This window comes from Gekko japonicus, unplaced genomic scaffold (assembly GCF_001447785.1).
Source record: "Gekko japonicus isolate JY-2015 unplaced genomic scaffold, Gekko_japonicus_V1.1 scaffold5836, whole genome shotgun sequence".
NCBI lineage: Eukaryota > Metazoa > Chordata > Lepidosauria > Squamata > Gekkonidae > Gekko > Gekko japonicus.
In genome coordinates, this window is record NW_015174427.1 from 10,828 (window position 1) to 36,097 (window position 25,270).

Here is a 25,270-nt window from a genome sequence, read left to right on the forward strand (position 1 = left end):
AGCGCCTCTTTGGAACATGCTTTTCGTTTATAGTAATGATCACTCCAGAAGAAGATAAAGCGATCCAGTGAAGCAGACCATTTCACTTACTGTTCAATTGACTCATAGAACAAGGATCTGTATCTCTTTCTAAGGCAGGGTGGCAATTCCCTGCTCTCCAGGAATCCACAAAGAGAGGTGCTGTTCCTTCAACAATATCCATGCTGGTTAAGAAGTCATCTGAAGTTTCTCCATTGTAGTTACCACACAATCCTGGTGACAAAGAAAGACATGGGAGGAAAGAAAGGCAAGTAAGAATGAAATCAATTCTTTGGTAAGCCAATGTACTACTCTATGGGACTATGACAGATAGGGATGTTCTAGACTACCAAGTTTCACTCTGTAAAGGATCCTAAAACAAATAAGTTCTGGAGTGATTATAGAATGAAAATAGATTTCACAGTCCATTCCAGTCTGAAGTAGCCTCTGGTCAAATTCAGAGGCATCCAGTATATCTCCTGTCCTTATTAGACAGTACCAGAAGCCCACAGTTTATAGTGGGTCACCAATGTCTTTGGCCCCTGTGCTGCAGTAAAGGTTTACATGAAGAAGTATATCCGAGTTTAGAGATGTTTCAATTTAGATCAATTTATATTATTCTATATATGCTTGGATGCCTCTTGTGGTTATACTACGATGTCAATAACATCATCTATCCTACAACTTGTCAGCAAATCTTGCAAGGTGAGATCTACCATGTCTCAGGTCATGCTAGGCTACATCTTACATGCAATTTCTAAACTATATTTGAAAGGTATACCAGGTCTCATCCAAAAATATCCTAACCAGAACCTAGCCTGGAATCTACTTCAAATGTAACTTGCCAGCATATATGACCACAGCAAGGTACAAAGAAAAATTATAGTGGTGTGATCTTGAGATAGTTATATGTAACAAGAGGTCTTCAAATGTAACTTGCCAGCATACATGACCACAGCAAGGTACAAAGAAAAAATATAGTGGTGTGATTTGGATCTTGAGATAGTTATATGTAACAAGAGGTTCAGACTAGAAAAGGGGATACATACATTCTATCTGATTCTAAGAATGTGGATATAAATCCACGCAAAGCCATTACCATATTTAATGACTTGCTTTCAATGCAAATGTTGGTGTATGCTTGTCTCTGCTCTATGTGGGCAATTCATAATCCATGCATACATGCATGGAAGCCTGTTTCCATATATGTATGTCCTTTGTCGGATTGGACTAAATTAGTTCACACCATTGCATCTGGTACAAAAGCAGAATACCCTTAACAATAGATGACGTCTGTCTAGAGGAAAATCATTAGGGAAAGTTTGAAGAAACACTGATCAGCCATATTTGAAGTGGAAGACAAAATAGGGCTGAGTAGAATCTTTGTGTAAGTATTTGTGTACAAAGTCTCACTGCCTTCATTCACTGAAACAAAGGATATGGAATTCTGTACCTTGGGTTTTGCCTTTGAACTGAAAGCCAACTTTAATATAAGCTTGTAGCACCGGCAGAATTTGAATGATCAGCTCCAGCCCAAATTCTGTGTACATGTGAATATGAGTAGATGATTGTTTGAAGATAGTGATGTCCCCTGAAATGAATTATAGGATTGAAAAATAGTGATTATGGTTTATCTAGTTACCATTAATTATACTGTCTTGTATCATGATTATTTGGCACTTGAAATTTATTTATTTAGGATTCTCTATGACACATCTTCAGAGTACTGTTCAAAGTGGTTTATAATTAAGAACATAAGAGAAGCCAATGTTGGATCAGGCCAATGGCCCATCCAGTCCAACACTCAGTCACACAGTGGCCAAAAATACCAGGTGCCATCAGGAGGTCCAGCAGTCGGGCCAGGACACTAGGAGTCCTCCCACTATTGACCCCCCCCAAGCACCAAGAATACAGATTAAAATCAGATTAGAAAAAAATAAAAATAAAAATCACCAAAATATAAAAACAAGCCATTAAAAACAGCCATTGGTCATAAGAAGCATCAAACTATGCATAAAACACAAGCAGACCAGTAAAAAGCTGATAAACTCCCTAATTAAAAGCCCGGCTAAGAAAATGTGTTTTGGCCAGGTACCTAAAAGAAAGGAGAGCTTCGAGGGGGAGGTGCCACCACAGAAAATGCCCTGTATTCTAGACACTACCCACCTCACCTCTGAAGGCAAGGGCATAAAGAGAGGCACATCTTAACTAGCAAGTTGCACAGTATCGGAGGAGACCGTCCTTCAGGTACCCTGGCCCCAAGTCCCAAGCAAACTTGAATGTTTGCTCTGAATAGATTTCTCTAATTCCTTGAATAAGATCAGACTTGTTCTACTACGACAAGAGAGATGGTAAATTATTTATGTACAATTGAATATAAATTCAGCTGTATATGGTGGGTAACAACATCTTTTAAAACAGAGGATAACTTAAATGACATTCACTGACTTGTCTGTTTTAACAATTGAACATTCTACATTCTCTTTTCTTATTTTACCTGATTGATAAGGCAGCCACTTAAGTTCATCCTCATTAGTTAAGACCTGATTTTGGGAAATCACAATTTTGTCCTGTGGGAAAGAAAACATGGAATTCTGATTGGCAAGTCTGGTTCATTGGTAAATGACAAGCTAGGCTCAACACCAACTTTTTCATTCGACCAAAATGAATACCAAAATTCGCCTAACATGTAATGTAGGCATGCAAAAAGAAAGGGCAAGAGACATTATTAACATCAATTTTTAACACAAGTGATTTGTTCTCTTCTTGGGTACTCCAGAAACCTAAAAGAAGAGTCTATCAGGCCCTGACTCTGAAGTAAGACAGTAATATTTATACTGCCATCATTTTTGCAATTAAGATAAGCTAACAAACTCCTTTGCTGCACTGTTGCCCAGCAAAATGGGATGGTTCTACATTTAATGATATTGTGCAAGGGCACGGTGGAATTTCTTTGATGCCATTGTCCAGGTAAGTCACAACACTGGATTTCAGGAGCTAATATATCCAATTACCTCTCTTTGTCTGTGCTCTATGTAGAGCTGCCAGGTAAACAGGGGGGCAGGGACATGTGGGGCAGCTGTAGGGTAAAGTGTGATGTCACTTCCAGGAAAATCCCAGAAGTGACATAAGTCCTCTCTAGATATCACTGGAAAATCTATGATTTTACCATATGAGTTTTTGGAGTTTCCTAGAGAGTCATGATATCCGTTCTGTGTTTCAACCAGAAGGGATGTCACACCATGGCCACGTTCAGACTGGCAATTTGGAGCGCTAGGGAGTCATGGCAAAGAAGACCCGGAACTGACCAGGAATGGCTTGTTTGCAGTATTCGCAGAAACAAGAAGGGAAAAAAACTAAACCTAACAATAAACTCCAGAACCAAACAAAGGTTAGTGAAAAGGAGGGCCAATATTAAAACCTTTCCATAAAAAAATATTACTATTTAATTTTGGGTTTTAAATTGCTTGATATACTGATTTTCATTTTTTCCCCCTTAGGTTTATTTTATAATCACTGGGCTAGTGATTGCACTTTAAAGGTCTTATGTGCATATTTATCCTGTACCTGGTGATTTTACTTCTGAAGTAAGTTTGTGGTCTATATTTACAGATTGGCTATATAGATTTGAAATTCTTTAATTTGTTGTAAAATATGTGTGTTTAATCTTCTATTTTTTATTTTTTTACAGCAATTTACTTTATGGTCCTTATTGAATCTATGAGTGATGCAGATATGACACTCTAGGGCTGAGTTCAGACTGGCAATTTGAAGCGCTAGGGAGTCGTGGCAAAGAAGACCCGGAACAGACCTGGAACAGCTTGGTCGTGGTATTCCCATTCACACTGCAGCAAATGAAGCGGAAGGATACTGTGGAGGAAGCGCAAGGGAGCGTTCACACTATTGGCCCGCCCCGGCAGGCTGTTAGCGGCTGTTTCTGCGCTCCGCTGCATGCACCTATGCACATGGGTGCATGGGCACCTGCCGTGGAAACGGCCAGTGCCTATTATCAACGACTGTGGGTGGTTCCTGCCTTAGCGACGTTTGCGTTCACACGTCAGGGAACCGGAATCAACCCGCTGTACACACGGTTTGCTACCACTTTCTCCTGGTGCTTTTTAAACTCGGGAGGGAAGCAGCACAAGACGGATTGAGTACGGCTGAGGGACGCCTGACAGATGTGCCTCTGTGAACCCGCCCCTTTAATCTGCTCCTGAAACGCTCCTGAAACGTTTGGCTGACGGGCCAAACTGCCAGTCTGAACTCAGCCCATAGGTCTGACAATTTTTTTTACATTTTTTCTCCTGCCACTACTTAGAGCAGTGGTGGGAAATGGGAGCTGGGTTTGGGGCTGCCCCACCTCACCAGGAGACTGGGAACCCTCGCTGCATGCTCATAATCCCTTGTACAGCTGAAAATCAGGAGCAGATGTGTCTATCTGCGGGATTGTGTCTGTTCTAGTCTGTTATTGTCATAGCAGTGTTTTATGGGATGAGCACTTACTTGTGAAGAGACATAAACAATAGCACTCAACGACGTCTCAGAACTGGAATATCCAGATTTTTTATATACAGCCATCAAGGTTCCATTGTGTGGCAACATTGGGCTCTAGAAGGGGGGAAAAGCAAAGCAAATTTTATGGGAAGGAAAATAAACATCTCGTACATCCCTTTTTCATCACTTTGAATCAAATGTTTGCGTTTCATTAGGATTTTTCACCTAGGTTTGCAGACAAGTGTATCTCTAGGATGCATGTCATTTGTGTTAAATAAAAAATGTCATGTGTGAATTGGTCCATATTACTACATTTTTGCCTGTTTATAATTCCAATCACTGAAAAATTCTCAACAATGTTTATCACTGCCGATTTTGGAGCTAATTATAACATTGCTGTACAATGTAGATGGAGTCAAGTTTTTGATCCCACCTTCCCTCCATTTTATCTTCACAATAATTCTGAAATAGATTAGGTTAAGAGACAGCGATTCCCTCAAAGTCACCCAGTAAGGTTCCAGGATGAGTGGGAATTTTACCTCAGCTTCCCCATGTTCCAGTCTGACACTCTAACCAGTACCTCACACACACTCGCTCTCAAGGAACAGATATGTGCCTCTTTGATTCTATACTTCAAGTTCTGAAACCCAGAAACCCAAATGATGTACATTTGTATAAATTAATTCAGAAAAGTATAACAGTCCTGAATCTTTAGGGAACAGTACACAAAAGAAGACGAAAACATTGTAACAGAATCAAAGAGAGAAAGAAATTCAGAATGTAGACTGTCCATCTCCCAGTTCCCCAAGAACCTTTTTTCATTTCGAGTCATTTGCATACGCTATATGAGGAATGCAGAGCAAGAAGTTGTGATTTTGTGATTCCACAAGCAGTAGCTAGGATAAATGTTGGCCAATGTTGGCATTCAGAAAGTCCTTTTATAAACCTGTGAAAACTATTTGATTGTCAAGTAGATTACCTTCATAAGAATGTAGGTGCAAACTCCATGGAAACGGTATGGCCTAGAGTCGAAAGTGGTGACAAATGAACCTCCTTCCAAGGAACACATGCCTGGACATGGTAGTTCTCTGCAGCTCCACTGGCCCATTTTACATTTACTGGGGGAAAGTAAAGTGTATACATCAGCTGTTAATCAGAATACATTTTTTGAGCTCATCACTTTGCATTTGAGTGCCTGAGGGCAATATACTTCTCTCTCCCACTTTTGGCAACAATATCATGAAGTCAAAGAACTTTAAGGATTAAAAAACAAGGTAGACTTCCAAAGACTACAGACTAGATTCAGAACTTTCATCCCATTAATGGTACAACCTTCCTTTGGTGCAAGGAGTCTCCCATTAGTGGAGCATTCTTCTTGTGCCAGGCCAAGGCTGCTCACATTAGGGACAGTATCCTTGCATTGGAGGAATGATCCACCATTAACATAGTTGATCCAACTCAATGAAAATAATGGTTATACATTGGTGTGAGTGCAGCTTTTTCATTTACCTCTCTAGCACCATCACATCACATCACATTGTAATGCTGACTAAGAAGAACATTTAAAGAATTAGTCGGAAACACTGAAAGTAGGTGTATACCAGTCCTCTCAGGTTCACATATAGGAACCCATTTCCAGGAGTCTCACAGCCGTCTGTTTCTCTCCAACATTCTGGATGGCTTGTCAGCTCCCACTGGAATAACATGGCCCCAACTGGAAAGAAAACTCTTATATTCTGAACTTTCAAGTTCAAAAGTCTTCTGGTGTGCAGTTTCAAAATGCAGATACACAATGTGGCTATATGATAAATAGGCCCATGAAGGTTTAAGTGGCATCTACAGTTTTTCAGCTCATACTAACAGAGAAAAATAAAGTGCCAATGGGTAGACATTAACCGAAGAGTTTTCATATTGATAGGCAGCAGTTCAACATATAGTGTACCACATCACTTGGGGTATACTGGCCCCGGTCACATGGGCCGGATATTGCGGGGGAAGGCGTGACTAATTGCCCCGGTGCAGTTTGATCCGCGATTACGCGATCAGACACGCCGGCGGCACACCACGGGTCCTTCCCTCGGCGCCAGCGGGTAAACGAGGGACCAGAGGGGAATGCCACGTGCTGGCGCGATCACACCACGGGCGTCTGGAGGCAGCCCGTGGCAAACGTTTACTATTCCCTTGGAGGTACTAGTTTTTAAATGCGCATTGTCGGCGTTCAGCCACGGGTGAGCTCCACTTCCCAGATGTTGGGGTGTGATCACACCCGGATAATCCGCCCACCTTCCGTGCCTCTCCCGCGGCAACTTTGCTGTGTGACCGGGGCCACTATCTCCTAGTAACAGAATGCTAATCTCATCCCATATAAAATAAGGAGCTAAGAAATGTTACAGGGATTTTAATGATGACTTTCCAGAAATGGAGTGGATATTTCTGCCAGGTTTCCCAACTGTTTTGATGACCAATTCCTTCCAATCCTCCTTTGATCGTTATCTCCCAGTACTCACCATGTTCTGCATGGTGCTGTCATGACATCATCAGGATCATATTTTTCACCATTCAATGTACATGGACACTGCTCGATAGGAACACAGGTTCGGTTTCTTGAAATGTCATCTAGAACAGTACCTGTCACAAGATGAAAACGGGAAAAAGCCAGTCAAGGGCAAGTATTTTAATTGCTCCTGAATGCACAAAGGATAGGAAGGCATTCTGGGTCTAGCGAAATCATTATGTCTTTGTTGTGTTCACTTACCTTCTGGACAGAAACAGCCATATGTACAATAGCTGGCACAGCTGTGTTCTGGATTGGAACACGTTTTAAGACAGGGAGACCCACACTCTTTATAGATTTGGTTAGCTGGACATCTTTTGAGAGCTGCAATACAGAATGGGTTGCAGAGCTTGTAGAATGTTATTTGTTAAAAATGGGCATTATACAACACTGAGACGAGTCTACCTCACCTTTAAAATATCAATTGTATCAATCGTGTAACATCACACACATTTTCCATACTCCATTTCTAGTCACTCAGGAACTAGCTTTCTCTATATCCAGACAAAGACAGCTATAGATACCTCACAATTAACTATCCCTTCTAAATGTATGGTATCACTGCAAGTTAGAAAATATTAATCAGCACTTCAACATCCACCCTGTTGCCCCACTTCAGTGATCATTTCCAGCCATGGTTATTTGAAAGTATATCCCATTCAGTTGGATTTGCTTCATAGCAGGCTTAGGACTTCAGCCTTAATATCTTTTGACATAGATCATCATCATCATCTATATACTAATATACTTGTGGGGGAGGGTGGGTTAGAAATAGAACAAAATAAATAGTAAATAAATAATAACAAAACTGGCCAAATCTGAGGATACTTGAACACTGCGACTGAAGCTGTGAACAGGCAAAATAGATCTTTCTACAAACCTGAAAAACACCCCAGGTTTTTCCAAATGATAAAAGAAGCTCCTGTAGCTTTAATAAACATGTTCTCTCAGTAGCTGGTGCTAGGTTATCACAGCATTCCAGGCTGGGTTTCTCTGAGTAAAAGGCGGGGGAAGGGGCAGAGCCCTTTCCAGGGCTGTTTTGCCTTTTGAGTGGCTAGGGTTGCCAGCGCCAAGTCTGGAAAATCCTGGACATTTTGAGGTGGAGTCTAGGGAGGGTGGGGTTTGGGGGGGAAAGGAGGAGAGGAGACTAATGCAGGCCACTTTGATCTCCACTGTGGAGAAAAGTGGGGTCTAAATGAATTAAATAATAAATATAGCCGAAGATGGGAGGTAGATAAAAAAAATAGGTTGGAAAAGGCAAGAATGAAGCAGGTAAAATTTTGGAAAATGGTAAAATATTTGATAAAAGAAATTGTAGGAATAGATCTGCAGCTTAAACCGGAAAGTTACTTGCTTAATATCTTGCCAGATATAGTAAATACAGATGATAAATGTATTGTGTTATATATCCTCACGTTAAGCAGAATTCTGATAGCGAAAAAATGGAAATCAGATTTACTACCTAAAAAAGAAGAAATAATGGAAAAAATATTCGAAATAGCAGAAATGGACAGATTAAATATGATATTAGCAGAGAGGGATCCAGAAGGAAGTGAGGTGCCTCTCCCAAGATCTTGAGGGTTCCATACCTTAAAATGCTGCCCCCAAATATTCCTGTATATTCTAAAATATTTCCAGAATGTTTTGGGACCCATTTACTGCTATCCCTAAAAATCCCAAACAACTTATGCCCCCCCCCCAAATATACCCCAAAATACCAATAAGGCTTATCCATAGCTGGTGGCCAATGGACTCATAAAGGTCCCAAGATGATTTTGTCTGGTTCACAGCAGACCTGTTAATTTCCTTTAAGGTATGCTAAAATGTTTATCTACCATTCCATTAGTAAGGGGGAGAAAGTTTCCAAGTGGTAAGATATAGAGATAGCCCATGTTTAAAAATTGTATTTTTCTTTTAAATAATGACTAGGACCAGGGCTTTTTTTGTAGAAAAAGCCCAGCAGGAACTCATTAGCATAATAGGCCATACCCAACAGCAGGAACTCATTAGCATATTAGGCCACACCCCTGGCAGCACAGCTTATTAGCATATTAGGCCACACCCCCATGTTACCAGAAGTGTGGTCATCCAGCCACACCCACCTTTCGCTTGTTGTTCTGTTTACCTTGTTTGTTGTCCAAACCCAGGGCTTTTTTGTAGCAGGAACTCCTTTGCCTGTTAGGCCACACACCCCTAATGTAGCCAATCCTAATGAGTTTCTGCTGTTGGGTGTGGTCTATTATGCTAATGAGTTCCTGCCAGGTGTGGCCAACTCGGGAGCCAGCTGGAACTCCGTTCCTGCCCCTAAATAGCCCTGACTAGGACAAAAGTGTATGCTTCACTATAACTGATGATTCTTTAATACTGGGGTGCAGTAATTTTATTACAGAGATTCACCTTGGGAGGGGGAGTCAATATGTGTGGTAAAATATACTTCCTGCCCACAGACTGCTGCTGAGAGAACAGAATGGTTCTTGGCCAACACTAATCTACAGCTATAAGTTCAGTTGTTCTCTCTGAGTGCTGAATACCAGTGACTTTTGATGGGGCTACCAAAGCCATGGAATGGGAAAAGCTAGGGAGAAAAGAAGTAGAACAAAAATGATGAGAAGGTAAGCATGGAGAAGGTAGAAACAACGAAGGGGAGAAGTGGAGTGGGAACAAAATGGAGAGCAGTGAGAAGGATGTGGGTCTATGGTTTAATGTAGAACATCTGCTTTGAGTGTAGAAGGTCTCAGGTTCAACCCTCAGAATCTCTGTCATGGGCCAGCCCGCTTGACCAGCCTGAGTCCAGTGTGGCTGAAGACTCCTCAGGAGTCGAGGAGCCACAAGCAGCCAGCTCTGAACCAGCTAAAGTTAGTGAATTAGAGATACACGAGCCTCAGGATTCAGTGCCGGCAGCTGACCTTGAACCACTCACCCATAGCTCTGAAGTAGCCAATGAAGAAGAAGAAGAGATTGGATTGATACCCCGCCCTTCACTACCCAAAGGTGTCTCAGAGCGGCTTACAAACTCCTCTCCCTTCCCCTCCCCACAACAGACACCCTGAGAGGTAGGTGGGGCTGAGAGAGCTCTTGACAGAAACTGCTCTTTTTTTCAAGGACAGCTCTTATCAGAAGTATGGCTTGCCCAAGGTCATCCAGCCAGGTGCAAGTGGAGGAGTGGGGAATCAAACCCGGTTCTCCCAGATTAGAGTCCGTGCACTTAACCAATACACCAAACTGGCTGGCCCCGCAAGAAAGCGGGGATGAACCTGCACAGCTGCAGGAAAGTAGCCCACTGAGCTGTCCCTCATTAATCGAACAGCAAAGGGAAAGGCTCCGACAAGACTCGAGATCACACAGACCGAGTGCTTGCCTCTTGGCTCGGCACCAGCTGCTTCATGATAGCAGTTCTGAGTAAGTGCAGGAGCACCTCTGAGCAGATGGCTGTAAATCAGGCTGTTAAGGAATGCCCGTATAAATCAGACCTGGAGAACTGCAGATTGTGGAAATAACTCATCAGAACCTTGTGAACTTCATGACCACAGCTCTGTCTGCCTCCTGTGACATTTGGACTGACCCTCGGCTGTGCTTTTCAGACCTGCCTGAACCTTGCTGATCAACGACCTCAGACTGCCTTGACTCTGCTTTCCTGAACGACCCATGAACTCTGACCCCTGCGAAACTGGTATCTGATCTCTGGACTGAACTCTCGGCTATGATAGGGCTCTGTTGCCTTGCTCTGCCTCTGTTCCAGGACAATCTCCGGTTAACAGCATCGGGTAGCACCAAGTGAGCTGAAAGACCTCTGGCTCAGAGCCGCCAGGCAGACTGTGGACAATACTGGCTTTGACAGACCAATGAAGGCGGCTTCATGTGTACTCATTAAAAAAAATGATAGGGAACATACTTTCCTCACACCCTTAGTAGTTTCGGTGATTGATGATCTACCCCCCTTTTAAACACCGTGTATGACAATAGATTGGTATTCACAATCCAAATAATCGGTTGCAACTTTGGTACATTAAATTTATGTTTTTATAATTTGCTCACTGTGTATAATTAAGCCCAACAATGAAGGTATAGTCTAGAACACTGTAACTTACAGCAGAAGTCACTGCTTCTCCAATCAAGCACTTTCTGAAGGGACATGGCACACTGTCTGGAGTATTCCGAAAGGGTAGCGCAAGTACAATTTCTCTGCCCTGGGTTTCTGCAGTGTTGCATGTCGAGTTGGCAGCGGATGACAAATCCTTTCCTTGAGATATTGCACGATGAAGATACATTGCTTAGAAGGTGGGCACAGATCCTGGCCTAGAAAATAAAGGAAGGCAGTTTAAGTGCATCTGGTACAATTTGGGACAGGTTGTATTCAATGCTCCCTCTAAGCTGTGGAATCTTGTGCGCAAAAGTTCTACTTTGTGAGCTACTGTCATTGAAGTTGTGAGCAAACCATTCGGCTGCTGCATAAATCAGTTTGCTCTGGAGCCCTCCTTCCTGAGCTAAGACAAAAATCTGTGAGCCAGAGGCTAAAAAACTGTGAGCTAGCTCACACTGACTCAGCTTAGAGGGAACACTGGTTGTATTTATGCCACAAACTAAACTGCACTGACAACTCCTCACTAGCGTAGGGATATTTGTGCCTTCCTCTATGGAATGCAAATAAAATCCCAAGTAGGCTGTCAAGCAATGCGCTCCTTTCACCAATGCCACTTTATGTATGAGGGTAGGGATGATATCCATGGATGTGGTGGAATTACTTTCTAACTGATTTCATGCTGACTGGGCCGGGTCAATCTTGAATCCAGTCTAGCTACCCTATCCCTCCCATCTTAAATTTACTTTCTTCGGCCAAGTTGGTATGAAGCCAGCTGGAAAGCAGGGATGAACAAACATACATATATTTTCTTTCCTTTTTATTTTCATTCACAATCAGGAAGACGATTTTCGTTCCACCTATTTTCTTTGGCCACTTCCCATTTCTGTTTGTTGGTTTTACAGCATTTTTTTTGGCCCTTTTATGTCATATGACATTTTATACCATTTTTGTGTTGCATGCCAATACACACATGGTCAGTGTAAACAGACAAGTTTTAATTGCCATATTTCTATAGGATTTTTTCGTGGGTGAAGGGAAAAGGATGGCTGCAGTTTTGTCGTAGGTGTGGAAAAAGTGGGAAAGGAAGTTGAACTTTTGAAGTAAACCAGCGTTATCACTGGGTAGTTATGCTTGGTGTAGTGGTTAAGTGCGCGGACTCTAATCTGGGAGAACTGGGTTTGATTCCCCACTCCTCCACTTGCACCTGGCTGGATGACCTTGGGCAAGCCATAGTTCTGTCAGAACTGTTCCTGAAAGAGCAGTTCTTTAAAGAGCTCTCTCAGCCCCACCTACCTCACAGGGTGTCTGTTGTGGGGAGGGGAAGGGAAAGGAGTTTGTAAACCACTCTGAGACTCTGAGTGAAGGGCGGGGTATAAAGCCAATCTCCTCCTCCTCCTCCTTTCTTCTTCTTTTTCTTTTGCCATCCTCCCCCTCACCCCCCCCTCAAAAAATGGAGACCAGGACAGCTGGGGACCCCTTTATCCAATCCTCACAGAATCTAGAGGGTGTTTAGGGGGTGGGGGGGTACACTGCAATTTTTGTGCAGCTGCTCCAACCCCCAGAGAGAGCCCATATTCCCTCCATAGGAAACAACGGAGACTAGGATGATTGGGAATAGGTCTGTACACACACAAAATGTTATTTTTTTGGGTTTGGGTATATTGGACTTGAAAAATACCAGTATTCCCAATATTCCTGAATTCCAATACTGGTGTGGTATTCAGATTCGGAATTTTTTTTTTTGGGGGGGGAAATTCCAAACTTTTTCAGCTCCATTATATCCTATGGGGACCATTATAGTCAACGGGGAATCTATCTTAGGTTATCTGGGGGCCTGTTTTTTGAAGCAGAGGCACCAAATGTTGGTGTATAGCTGCTGGTGCCTCTTCTCAGAAGAACCCACAAGTTTCAAAAAGATTGGAACAAGGGGTCTAGTTCTATGGACCACCAAAGAAGGTGCCCCATCCTCCATTGTTTCCGATGGAGGAAAAATAGCAAAAAAGAAGAAGAAGGAGGAGCGAGGGCAATAGAAGCCCAGCAGAATAAAGTCCCAGAGAATCTCTGCAGTAGAAACTGAAAGGGGGGGTTTGCAAGCCCAGCAGAACCAGTGCAGTGTACAGAGTACTCAGCAGTACCAGTGCAATCACAGAGTGCCCAGCAGAACCCAGTGCCATTGTGGCAATGCCAGCTCAGCAGGACTGATGTGAAGCATAGAATCACAATCCAAGCAAGGTGGGGGGATTGAAGCCCAGCACAATCAGTTCAGTGTACAGAATGTCCAGCAGAACCCAGTGTTGCTGTGGAACTGCAAGCTTAAAAGGACTGATCTCAAAGCACAGGGTCACAAGAAATCCAAGCGGAGGGTGGAATTTTGCAAGCTCAGCACAACCAGTTACAATGTGCAGAATGCCCAGCAGATACCAGTGCCATTGGGGGAAGGGGGGATTTTGCAAACTCTATGCAAGAAAATGGGAAGGGAACACAAAGGAAGACTTGAGAAGAAAATAAAACCTCTTGAAATGGACAAGAGCAGCGGAGCAGCCTATAAAAATCTGGAGACAAAGAAACAAAGAAGAAAAGAAAAGGGGAAAAAAAAAATTCCCTGGGATCCTGCAATGCTGGCACCCAATGTTCCCAGAAAATCTAGAATATATCCGGAATTTTTAAAAAAGCTTTCTGAAAAATTCCAGATATCTTTGGGATGCCAAAATATACTTGGAAAATACTGATATTTTTCAGGTATATTTTTGGGTTGATTGTATCCAGATGTACACCCCTAGTTGAGAACACCTTTTTTGAGGGAAGCATAAAATCAGATTCCTTTGTCCAATCCTCTTAAAACTTGGTGACTCTTTAGGGGAAAAAAAAGAGTGCGCTTGGTTTCTGACTAATAATCTGGTGCCATTTGCTGTAAAAACACCTGTTCCAGACCTTGTTGAAGAGTCCACAAAACCAGACTCTTCTGTCCAATCTTCTTAAGCCTTGGTGACTCTTTAGGGATGAGAGTGGAATGGTTCCCTGCTAATTTAGTGCTATTTGCTGTTCCAGATCCCCAGAAAGATTCCCTCTTTCACTCAATTTTTTGCTTTTTCTTTGTGATGCTGGAAAATCCTTTAATTCCTTTGTTCATTCTCTAAATACATGGATTGACCTGAAAAGGCATTTTCAGGTATATGTTTATCTTGGGAATTTGGGTACGCACATCCCTATTATCAGTCACTCTCATTGTTCAAAAGTAATGACAGTTGATGTCACTGCTGGACAGGTTGGGCTTTTCAGATCCTGGAAATGAAGATTCATGTATCTCCTGGGCAGAGCTCCAGAGACACCATCTACAGCACATCTAGGACTGAGCTGCAGTCTCCACATTTATATTGCAGTAGATTGTTATAAATTATAACAAATTCATTAAATTGTGAGCCCACTGTAAGCTGTAGGCAGCTCATGGGATAAAGTACAATGTAACTCAAATAAATAAACAGATAAATAAATTCTATAAACAAGTTAAAAATAGTACATACATATTTCTTGTGAGGAACATTAGAAGCTGTCATCTGCTCAAATGGGCAGATCTCGGTAGGATCATCCATTTTTTGCAAGGCAGCATATTTGTATGGATCCAGCAGTTTACCTATTAATTGAAATATAAATTAAATTGAGCTTGTTAATGAGTACAACTAAAAATACCAGTGAACAGCAAGCCTCTACAACCTGTTGGTTCACAGGGTCAACCAAGGATCCAGCCGTGTGACAGACTCATTTTTCATACATGACAAATGTTTGTGTACAAAAACAGAGATGAGTGCCTTGTGGGAAACTGTCTTCGAGGGCTACCCAAAGTACAGAATGTTACAAGAGTCCAACCATTCGCGATGACCAGGGCTAGGGCCTTTTCGGTGGCGGCTCCTATCTGGTGGAATGAGCTCCCAGAGGAGATCCAGGCCCCACGGGACCTTGTACAGTTCCGCGGGGCCTGTAAGACAGAGCTCTTCCGCCAGGCTTTTGAATAGGAGCCGCCACCACCACTGTTCCATCAACGCCCTATAATTTCCACACATTGCCATTGCTGGTGCGGGTACCATTGGAGGGAGTGGGACGTGCCTAGGGGACAACAGTGGGAATATGTACTGTTACGTAGTCATATCATTGAGAACACCATCTTGATTTGAAATTCGAAAGTGAGTAGGGGAGCACCGGAAATGTTTTTATGAATTCTGTTTAACTATTTAATAGTTTATTCTGTATTTTAGTCAGTATTTTATTGTTTTATTGTTATTACTTGGCGTTATGCCTCTGTTAGCTGCCCTGAGCCTTCGGGGAGGGCGGGATATAAATCCAAATAAATAAATAAAATAAATAAGGTTACCCAAATAATGGATTAGTACAAACAGGTTGGCTGAGTCTAAGTACTGTTGTAATGTTGGCAGCTGCTACCACCAACAGCCACATTCTTGCTGTGAGCAGAGGCTGCTGGTCCCAGCCACCAGTCACATTGTTTGACAGATGAGAGAAGAAGGGTTGCTGCAGTGCCACTCAGGAGGGCAAAGTCAAGAGGCAGTGGACAAGTCAAAATCTTTCTGCCTTCTCCTCTCCCCGTTGGAGATGGATGGGGAAGGAAGAGCCCAAGCCGCTGGGCCGAGCAGCAGTAGAGGTGGCTTGCCAGGTGTCAGTGGTGAGTCCTCCGACAGCAACCGGCCAACCATGCCCTCTCCCAGGGACAGCCACCCCTTGGTAATTGCTAAGGCAGCCCTGCTGATTGGAAATAAGCAGAGGTCATTTCGGGAGGGATCGCGGGGGATCGCAGTTCCCCTGGGTGAGGTATGGGGGGTGGGGCACATGATGAAGCCCCGCCCCCTGCTTCTGGCCGCCCCGCTTCCGGCCCTCATTCAGCCAGGAGGAGGCAGGAGAAGAGGGAGGGTAAGTTTCTTCCTCCCTGCCTCTCCCCACCCCTGCCTGCCTGGGGCCAGGGAGGGTCTTTCGGGGCTTCCTTGCACTCCCGCCGGCCTTGCAGGTCCACCGCCGGGCCCCTCATGGGGCTCGTCAGTGGAGCTGCAAGGCCACCGGCGGTGACCGGGACCGTTGGGGGCGAGGTGTGTGGCCTTATGACACACTTCCGGTGATGTCAGGGTGTGTGGCATATGCTAATAAGTTATGCTAATGAGTTCCCCTAGCTCTTTTTCTACGAAACGACCCCTGGAAATAAGGACACGTGATTTTACAACTGTCTATGTACATGCATTATATGGGGATCATCCCAATGCTTGGGTGATATTTACTTTGTCTTGCTGAGTTTAAGAACCAAACAAAATGTAAGAGGTAAAATTTCCTTTGGTTTAACTACAGTGCTCCTCCAGGCATCATGAAATCATACCTGGGCAGGAATTTTTGGGGCGATGAACTTACCTTCACTCAGAAACTCGTTTAGTTCTTGTCCATCATAGTTCCCACATAGTCCACACGTTTTACCCATGTATCTTTCCTCAATTGAGACCTAGAAAAACAAAATCAAATTAATCAGTAGAAGGTTTAGAACAGATAAAAGGAAGTCCTTCTTCACCCAAAAAGTGATGAACACATGGGATTCACTTCCCACAGGAGGTGGTGGCAGCGGCTACAAACATGGACGGCTTCAAGCGGTCGATCAGTAGCTATTAGCCACAAGGTATAGATAGGAACTCTCGGGCTGGGGCAAGTGATGCTCTGTATTCTTGGTGCTTGGGGGGGGTGTCAACAGTGGGAGGACTTCTAGTGTCCTGACCCCACTGCTGGACCTCCTGATGGCACCTGGTATTTTTGCCACTGTGTGACAGAGTGTTGGACTAGATGGGCCATTGGCCTGATCCAACATTGGCTTCTCTTATGTTCTTATGATTATGTCAGTGTAATGTCCCATTGTCTTTTGTTCAGCCATATCTTTTGGTCACATCATGGTATAACACTGTTATTTTTGTCATGGGAAATGTTCACTTGGGTCAAAAGGTCTGATACTATTACAGCAATATACTTGGCAAAATGTTTGTGATTTCCACAGACTGTATTCCTAATCTGATTGACCTATGTATATTATTGTTTGTGAAACTCTCAGGCAAGGAACTTAAACGTTCTCACCTAATCAGATCATTTAGTTAACACTATCCTTGCAATTCCTGCCAACCTAGCAGTTCGAAAGCAAGAAATTGCAAGTAGATAAATAGGTACCACTTCGGTGGGAAGGTCACAGCGTTCCGTGCGCCTTGGTGGTTAGTCATGCCGGCCACATGACCACGGAAACGTTTTCAGACAGCGCTGGCTCTTCGGCTTTGAAACGGAGATGAGCACCACAACCCTAGAGTCGGATTCAACTGGATTTTGAGCAAGGGAACCTTTACCTTTACTTTTTTTTAATCCTTGCAATAAAGGGAACATTGCTCAGGGATGGAAGGGGGCTCCAGGATCTTCCAGGTTAATAGCCGAAGTGATGGCTGTGATTACTAACTATACCTGAGACAACCCTGGGTTAGTGGGGATGGGTGGAGAGGAGTAAGGGCAGATACAGGTCTGATTGCCACCCCAAGGTGGGGTCCTCAACCGCCACCCTTACTTGAACCAAACATTTTAATGATACAACGAACAATGCCATTGATTGCCTAAAATTTCACAGACAGTACTGCATCCCTATTCCCTTTATTGCAAAATATGATAATTAAATTTGACATTTTAAGTCTTTCCTTTAAGGAGCTTTCAATTCAGTGGAAGACCATGGGGAGATTATGTTTAACATGTGAATGCCCGTGGTTAATTATTAAAGGGAACGGCAGCTTCTGGAAATAGTGATGTGGAGTGGAGAAAAGGAGGGGCAGCTGCTTAACTATTCCCCCCACCCATGGCTGTTTTCCCTGCTACTCCTACTCCCAACCCTAACCTACATAAACACACATTTGGAAGCTTGTGTGTCTATGGGAGGGAACCAGCTCAAGAGAAGTGAGTTTCAGAGGAACTACCCCACTCTAGAAGATGTTTTTCCTTAGATGAACAGCATCAACATCAACATTTGCTCAAGGCCATTTTATTATGAATTTTGGGATGCACATTTTTGTGCAATCTCTACAATTCTTGTACATAAGAACATAAGAGACGCCAATGTTGGATCAGGCGAAAGGCCCATCCAGTCCAACACTCTGTGTCACACAGTGTCCAGAAATACCAGGGGCCATCAGGAGGTCCTCCAGTGGGGCCAGGACACTAGGAGCCCTCCCACTGTCATCGTTCCCTCCCAGGACCAAGAAGACAGAGCATCCCTTGACCCAGACCAAGAGTTACTAAGAACATAATATACTCCAATGTTGGATCAGGCCAAAGGCCCATCCAGTCCAACACTCTGTGTCACACAGTGGCCAAAAATACCAGGTGCCATCAGGAGGTCCACCAGTGGGGCCAGGACACTAGAAGCCCTCCCACTGTTGACCCCCCCAAAAAAGCACCAATTCCATATTTAAGCATCTCGAAAGGGACTCAGATCATCTCCGTCAAAAGTATAATTAATTTTCCTTTGAACATCTGATCCCTCTTCCATATCACACTATGGTTTTGAATTCAGTACCCAGAGAGTTTCTTATGTTGCGTTGCAGCCTATGTCCGTATTTGCCCAGTTTGTGTCTGCAAAGTGCATTAACTCATCCGGTCACAAGTTCAAGTTGACCAGCAAAATCATTATTGCTTTGCTATCCCTCCATGATATCATCATTCAGCCAAAACAGAAAACACATGCCAAATTGGGTTTTTGGAGTAGATGTGGAATTTTTAGATCCCCAAAATATGATCACTAGGTAGGACTGAAATGCCACTTGCCATGAGATAGTCATCATTGTTCCAAGAAACCTCTAGTTCAATCTCTTGCAGCTTAGCCGAAAGACGGATGTTGTAGCCAAAAGGCGCAATCTGAATTCCATTTCTGGTATATGGCAGCCTGATTATACTATTGTGAAAAGGGGAAGCACATATTGTTAGATATACCGAGGGCTTTCACAAGTGTAATTTTTTGAGACAAACCCAGTACTTTGACTGAATGGGAACTGACTCATCCGTTAGAGAAGGTTTAGCTATTATCCCATGTCACATATTCACAGTGCTCTCGTCCTCTGAGTATGCAACCAATGGAACGAACAGTAGGGATTTGTGACATCTATTTTGTAGTTAAAGTTTTTTTAATTATAAAAATAGAAACAATAACAGAGAAATCCCATGTAATCCCCTTTCCGCAGCCAAACCACCAGGAGATGAAAAGAAAGAGGTTTTTTTTAAAAAAAGCAATAGGTTATAAAAATACATCAATATATCACATTTTCAATTTGGCCAGAGCAGTGAATACTGAAATCCAAAAACTGAAGACATGAACGGGCAAGACAGGTCTTTCTACAAACCTGAAGAATGACCCTTGTTTGCAAAAAAATAAATCAATCTCAAACCTAAAAAAACTAACGTTGGGGATTAACACCTCAAATGATCAAAGGAGTGTCTGATTCCTCAGTGGATGTTGGTTCATTATTCTTACTCTGCTGTGCCCTTTATTGTATTTTCTGTCCGTGTCAGGCAGAATGATGGAGAATCACTCTTCCCAGAGCTATTTTGGCATTTGAGAGAGGCCAGACCCACCATCAACCATTTGTCTACTTCTTACCACCCAACGTTCATGCCAGGTCTCACCTTACCTGAGGTGGGGGGCTCCCGGGTCTTCGTTGGAACTTTTCTGCCCCGCGCGCAGAGTTTCCCCTGAATGCTAGTTTCCCCTGAATGCTAGATTGTCACCGTGCAATGGCCCGAGCATGATGACATCACTACCGGTGACGTCATTGCATCAGCGGCGTGCCCACAGGACACTGCTGTTCAGGGGTGGGGTTTCCCGCACTAGCCAACTGGCCAGCAGTGGATTGGGGCCCCCCAAAATTGGGGGATCCCCTGGCCCCACCAGAGGGGAGGCAACCCTATACATGACTCACCCAGGCCCAGTTGCTTTCTACTGCTCAAGAGCAGCCACCCCACATTGTGTGGGGTACGGATTAGAGTTTTAGACTAAGATCTGGGGACCTGGGCTTGAATCCCCAGCATGCCACGGGAGCTCTAATTAGTTTTAGGACATCGGAAGTGCCAGGCAGGATCAGACTGCTAGTCCATTTAGTCCAGCATCCTGTCTCACTGTAGCCTGGTACAGATGATGCAAACCCCCACATCGACTCACCACATTGGGAGGAAGTGCAGTCATGAACACACTGCCCCCCCCCCCGCGATCAGTGATGCTGCTTACAGAATATTGCTGATTATGGGAACAGCGTGTCTTTGTGGCTACTTCCTCCATGCAGTCATACTGTGCAGACAAGCAGGCAATCGCACAGAGGCTGGGGATGGGGCCAGTGTGCTCACTCACACTCTCCCTCCCTGCATGGTAAGTAAACGTGTGAGTGTGGGGGGGACTCATCTGTAAAGAGCTCTTGTGATGAACGGTGGCATAAAGGCCAAGGCCTTCTCCTGATGTGGAGGTTCCCTTTAGTCATCATACCTAGTAGCATTGATGGATCTATCGACCACAATTCTGCCCAAACCTGTTTTAAAGCCATCTGTGTTTGCGACCATCACTACATCCTCTAGCAACCCTAAGGATTCTGTAACCAGCATCTTGAATTACACTCAGAATAGTCAGCAATGCGTGTTTTAGAAATGTACAAATATGAATTTATTCATTCATCAGCTCCACTGTGCAGACAAGCAGGCAATTGCACAGAGGCTGGGGATGGGGCCAGTGTGCTCACGCACACTCTCCCTCCCGGCATGGTGAGTGAACGTGTGTGTGTGGGGGGGACTCATCTATAAAGGGCTCTTGTGATGAACAGTGGCATAAAGGCCAAGGCCTTCTCCTGATGTGGAGGTTCCCTTTAGTCACCATACCTAGTAGCATTGATGGATCTATCGACCACGATTCTGCCCAAGCCTGTTTGAAAGCTATCTGTGTTCGTGACCATCACTACATCCTCTAGCAACCCTAAGGATTCTGTAACCAGTATCTTGAATTACACTCAGAATAGTCAGCAATGCGTGTTTTAGAAATGTACAAATATGAATTTATTCATTCATCTAAAGCATTTCTGACTCGCCTTTCTCCCAAGAGACTCAAGATGGGTTACAATATAAGAACATAAAACACCCACACAACAATATTAAATACCAACAGAAAGACTAAAAAAAATTATTTTAAAAATCTAAAAGGAGAGTCAACAAAAATAAAGAGATGGCCTACTGAATTCACCACCAGCTGTCGCTACTGAATTACTCTCTAAGGGATTCCCTATGTTGAGATCGCAAATTTATGCCCTCCTTCACACAAAAATTCCTTTGCAGCTGGGATGTAATTAATACATATTGCTTTTCCCTTTGGACACTTACCCAACATCTTTCACTGATATGATACCATTTTCAACTATGACAACAGTGGATCCCATCTCAATGATGATTCTTGCGATTTTGTTCTTCTGATTACGGCGGAACTGGATGTTGAAGTCCGGGGAGACAGTATCACATTCACTGGCAAATATGTAATTGCAAGTTCCAGAGAATTCATACAGGTGTTTATCAAAAGTTGAGATATGCCCTTTGCCCCAGGTGGAACAAAATTCCTTCTTTGCTGCTTAAAGAAAGAATGAAAGCAAAAAACATACTAAGGCTGAGGACAGACTGGCAGTATGAAGCACGAGGGAAGCGGGGCAAAGAGACCCGGACCAAGTTGTGCCGGGGATTCCCGGTCGCACTGCACCTACTGATGTGGGAGCATACCGGGGAGGAGGCGCAAGGGAGCGTTTACACTGCTGACCCGCCCCTGGCGGAGGTGCAGCTGTAAGCCGCTGTTTTTCGCTTCGGCGACACCCGCCTATGTACATAGGTGCAGCAATGCAGTTTGTTTGCAGCTTTTAGCATGCACACTTCCGGGAATCGGGATCAACACGCCCTCCAGGGTTTTGCTATGGCTTTCACCTGTTACTTTTTTAACGCGGTAGGGAATCGTCATAGGATGGGTTGAGTACAGCTGGGGAATGCCTGACAACTGTAGCTGTTTAATCCGTTTGTGAAACATGCCCGTATTGAGCCAAACTGCCAGTCTGAACTCAGCCTAAGAGTCTATTGGGCTTTTATGCTTGTATCAACCACTTTAAATGCTATTGTGTACATACTTCATCTCACAAGTGCTGTTTAAGTCAGGCAACAGTTTCCTCCCCTTAATTTTTTTCCCGTGTGGATCAGATTGCACCCCAAGGGTCATGAGCGAGAGGCAAACACAAGTAATTCCTGCCTGCCCATTGGAATTCTTAGGAATTTCCATTTCCAGCAACCATCCAAAACATCTTTTTAGATTCCGTTAGGTCGGCAATGCAATTCAAATAATTCACACGAGGGAGGCTGAAAGGAAAACTCAGTGAAAGGACTGACAAAGATACTGTTCTTGGGTTTGTGGATCAAGGGATGAATGACATAGTGCCACCAGCACACACGGCCCATTAGACTCTAACAAAAGCCCAGGCCAATCAAACCCCAAGCAAACATAGGCCAGATTTCTTCCCCCAAGCGGTTACAGTGTAAATTCCCAGGGGGAAAGAACAAGTGAAGGATCACAAGAGATGAATGTGAACAAACACGAATGTAAAAAGAGCCCTTGCTGGTCCATCTAGCATCCTGTTTCACCCAGTGGCCAAACCGTTTAGTGAATGAAAAACACAGAGGTGAACCAACAGCATCGTCATGAAGGTTCTCTTTGGCTGGGAATGAAAAACACAGAGGTGAACCAACAGCATCGTCATGGAACACTTTGGTTCGGAGGACAAAGGAAGAAGGAAGGAGTAAATCCAAGTGTGTCCTGGGAAGGATTTTTAGGCATCAAGCAGCGAGGAAAAAGGGGCAAGCAGAGTCTAAAATCTTTCAAATAAAAACAAAAATACAGTGACCCTTTAGGGACTAAGATCTATTCCAACGTAACTTTTTTGTGAGTGAGGGCTCACTTCATCAGGAAAGCGAGTTCTGATTCCGGAAAGCTTATACAGGAATAAATTCTGTTTGTTTCTACGGTCGAATCTGCATTTGCATTTTTAAATCAGTTTCGTGCTGCTGTGACACCAACAAGCATAGAGAAAGACAGTGTCACAGCAGCACGAAACTGATTTAAAAATGCAAATGCAGATTCGTCCTACGATGCTACCAAACTCCTTTATCTTATAAAGGGAGCTTTGACTCTGAAAAGCTTTTACTCCAAAAATATTTTTGGTCTTTAAGGTGCTACTGGACCTGAATCTATCTAGGTGTTCTACTGCAGGCCAACATAGCTGTCCTCTGAAGGTATCTTCATAGAAGGCACCTCATTCAGCTGCATGGAATGGAAATCCATCAACCTCACAAAGGTATCCGACAAAGGAAGCTTATATTCTCCCCACCCCCCAATCTTTCTGGTCTCTAAGGTGCTACTGGACTTAAATCCGGCTGTTCACCAAACTCAGGGCTATTTTTGGGCAGGAACGCACAGGAACGGCGTTCCGGCTGGCTTCAGAGTTGGCCATGCCCACTACAGCCAAAACCTTTGTGCGTGTGTGGCTACAAAGGGAAGGCCTGGAGAGGGATCCCCCCCAGCGACTCCTTCACCTCTTTTCCTCCGAAATGACCCCTGTTCATATGCACACCTTTGGAGGTGGATCCTCCCACCCCAATCCTGTCCTTCACACACATTCATTCCTCTCATCGATGTTGTCTGGAAAGTACTTAGGTTTAAACAAGTGGTGAATGATGGGGTGGGGGCAGACTAATGGAATTAACGTCTTCCTTTATGGTGAACATATGCACCACCCACTAAGGTTTTTTTAAAAACTCAAGAAAAAGCATAGCTTCTCTCCCCATAAAATGTGGGGTTCCAGTATTGGGGTGTGTGTGTGCTTAAAACACATTTCACGAAACTTATTCAAATCTATTGACAATTTAAATTGTTTTACTCAACCTGGGAAGGGTGTGTATTTTGTTTATTTACTTGGAAGGTATATGATCTGCCTTTCGGTGTGCAGTAATTTGTAATAGAAAATTAAAACATCATAAAATGATGAAACTGACTCTTTAAAAACCCCTGAACATAGGAAACCACAGACAAGTGAAGAATAAAAGCAATGATAAAAAGAGAATAAGCAGCAATAAACTCTTTGAAAACGGTAGAGATAAAAAGCGAAAAAGACATACTCTGCAATAATACCAGCAGTTAGAAAATAGAACAAAACCAGGGTAATAGTTACCCATGTTTTCAGTTTGGTGGAATCACATACCCTGGATGGTGCGCATGCTAAGTTTCAATGGGCATACTTGGGAATGCAGAAAAATTACAGCACATGGCCCTGGGTGCAGAATTCAACTCCCTAATACTTTTTACTTTTATTTCCCAGCTATCATGGCTGTGAATATAAGCCTGACAGTGTGTGGGAAATGTCTGCTGAAATCTCACAACCAGCAGAGTGGCTGGATGAGATTATTGGAGGGGAGGGCTTCAGTACTGCATAGCTAATCCTCTTGACTACTAAAGCTGGAAAACATTATTCAAAAGAAGAGAAATTGTATAATACAAGGGGCGGACCTGCGATACTCGCAGGGGGGGAATGGACCTCCACACATGAGGCAGAGGAGGAAGCAGCAGGAGGAGGTAAGTTTCCCCCCATCCCACCGGTTCCTCCCCCGTCTCCTCCACCCCCTCCACCCCCTGCTTTATAATATCTTTCCATAATATGTTTCCAGAAATAACAAATGTGAGCGTGTATAAGATCTTCTACAGTGCTTGGGGAACAGAAAAGAAGTGTTATGCAAGAAGCTGATATAAACACGGGGGCTAAGAGATGTGTTATCTATATTCCCTTGAAACCACTGTGGCAATGAAATGATGGGAAACCCCATTTTGCCTCCTTGCTGTTCCTAAGGGCCCTAAGATTGTCAGACTAGGATCTGGGAGACCCAGGTTTGAATCTGCACTCTTCCATGGAAGCTTGCCAATAGGGATGTGCATTTGGTTCATCCGAACCGAATGCACCCCCGAAAATGGCCCATTCGGACCCCTTTCGGGCTGCTGCAGGCCGATTCAGATT

The 25,270-nt window shown here is 43.7% G+C and overlaps 1 protein-coding gene across 1 annotated transcript in view; it reads right to left on the reverse strand.

Annotated features, from left to right (window-relative positions):
* LOC107121471 (mucin-6-like) overlaps window positions 1-25,270 on the reverse strand; it is a gene marked incomplete at its 3' end in the record, with an annotated part of 37,628 nt that overhangs the window by 8,918 nt on the left and 3,440 nt on the right. Inside the window, exons 2-13 of the mRNA XM_015424380.1 lie at window positions 21,561-21,801; window positions 18,975-19,101; window positions 16,551-16,638; window positions 14,669-14,778; window positions 11,155-11,362; window positions 7,268-7,390; window positions 7,020-7,140; window positions 5,492-5,630; window positions 4,522-4,626; window positions 2,516-2,588; window positions 1,472-1,609; window positions 91-252 (exon numbers count right to left, since the gene is read on the reverse strand). Of these exons, the coding sequence (XP_015279866.1) occupies window positions 91-252; window positions 1,472-1,609; window positions 2,516-2,588; window positions 4,522-4,626; window positions 5,492-5,630; window positions 7,020-7,140; window positions 7,268-7,390; window positions 11,155-11,362; window positions 14,669-14,778; window positions 16,551-16,638; window positions 18,975-19,101; window positions 21,561-21,801 (1,635 nt within the window). The remainder of the gene's footprint in view (window positions 1-90; window positions 253-1,471; window positions 1,610-2,515; window positions 2,589-4,521; window positions 4,627-5,491; window positions 5,631-7,019; window positions 7,141-7,267; window positions 7,391-11,154; window positions 11,363-14,668; window positions 14,779-16,550; window positions 16,639-18,974; window positions 19,102-21,560; window positions 21,802-25,270) is intronic.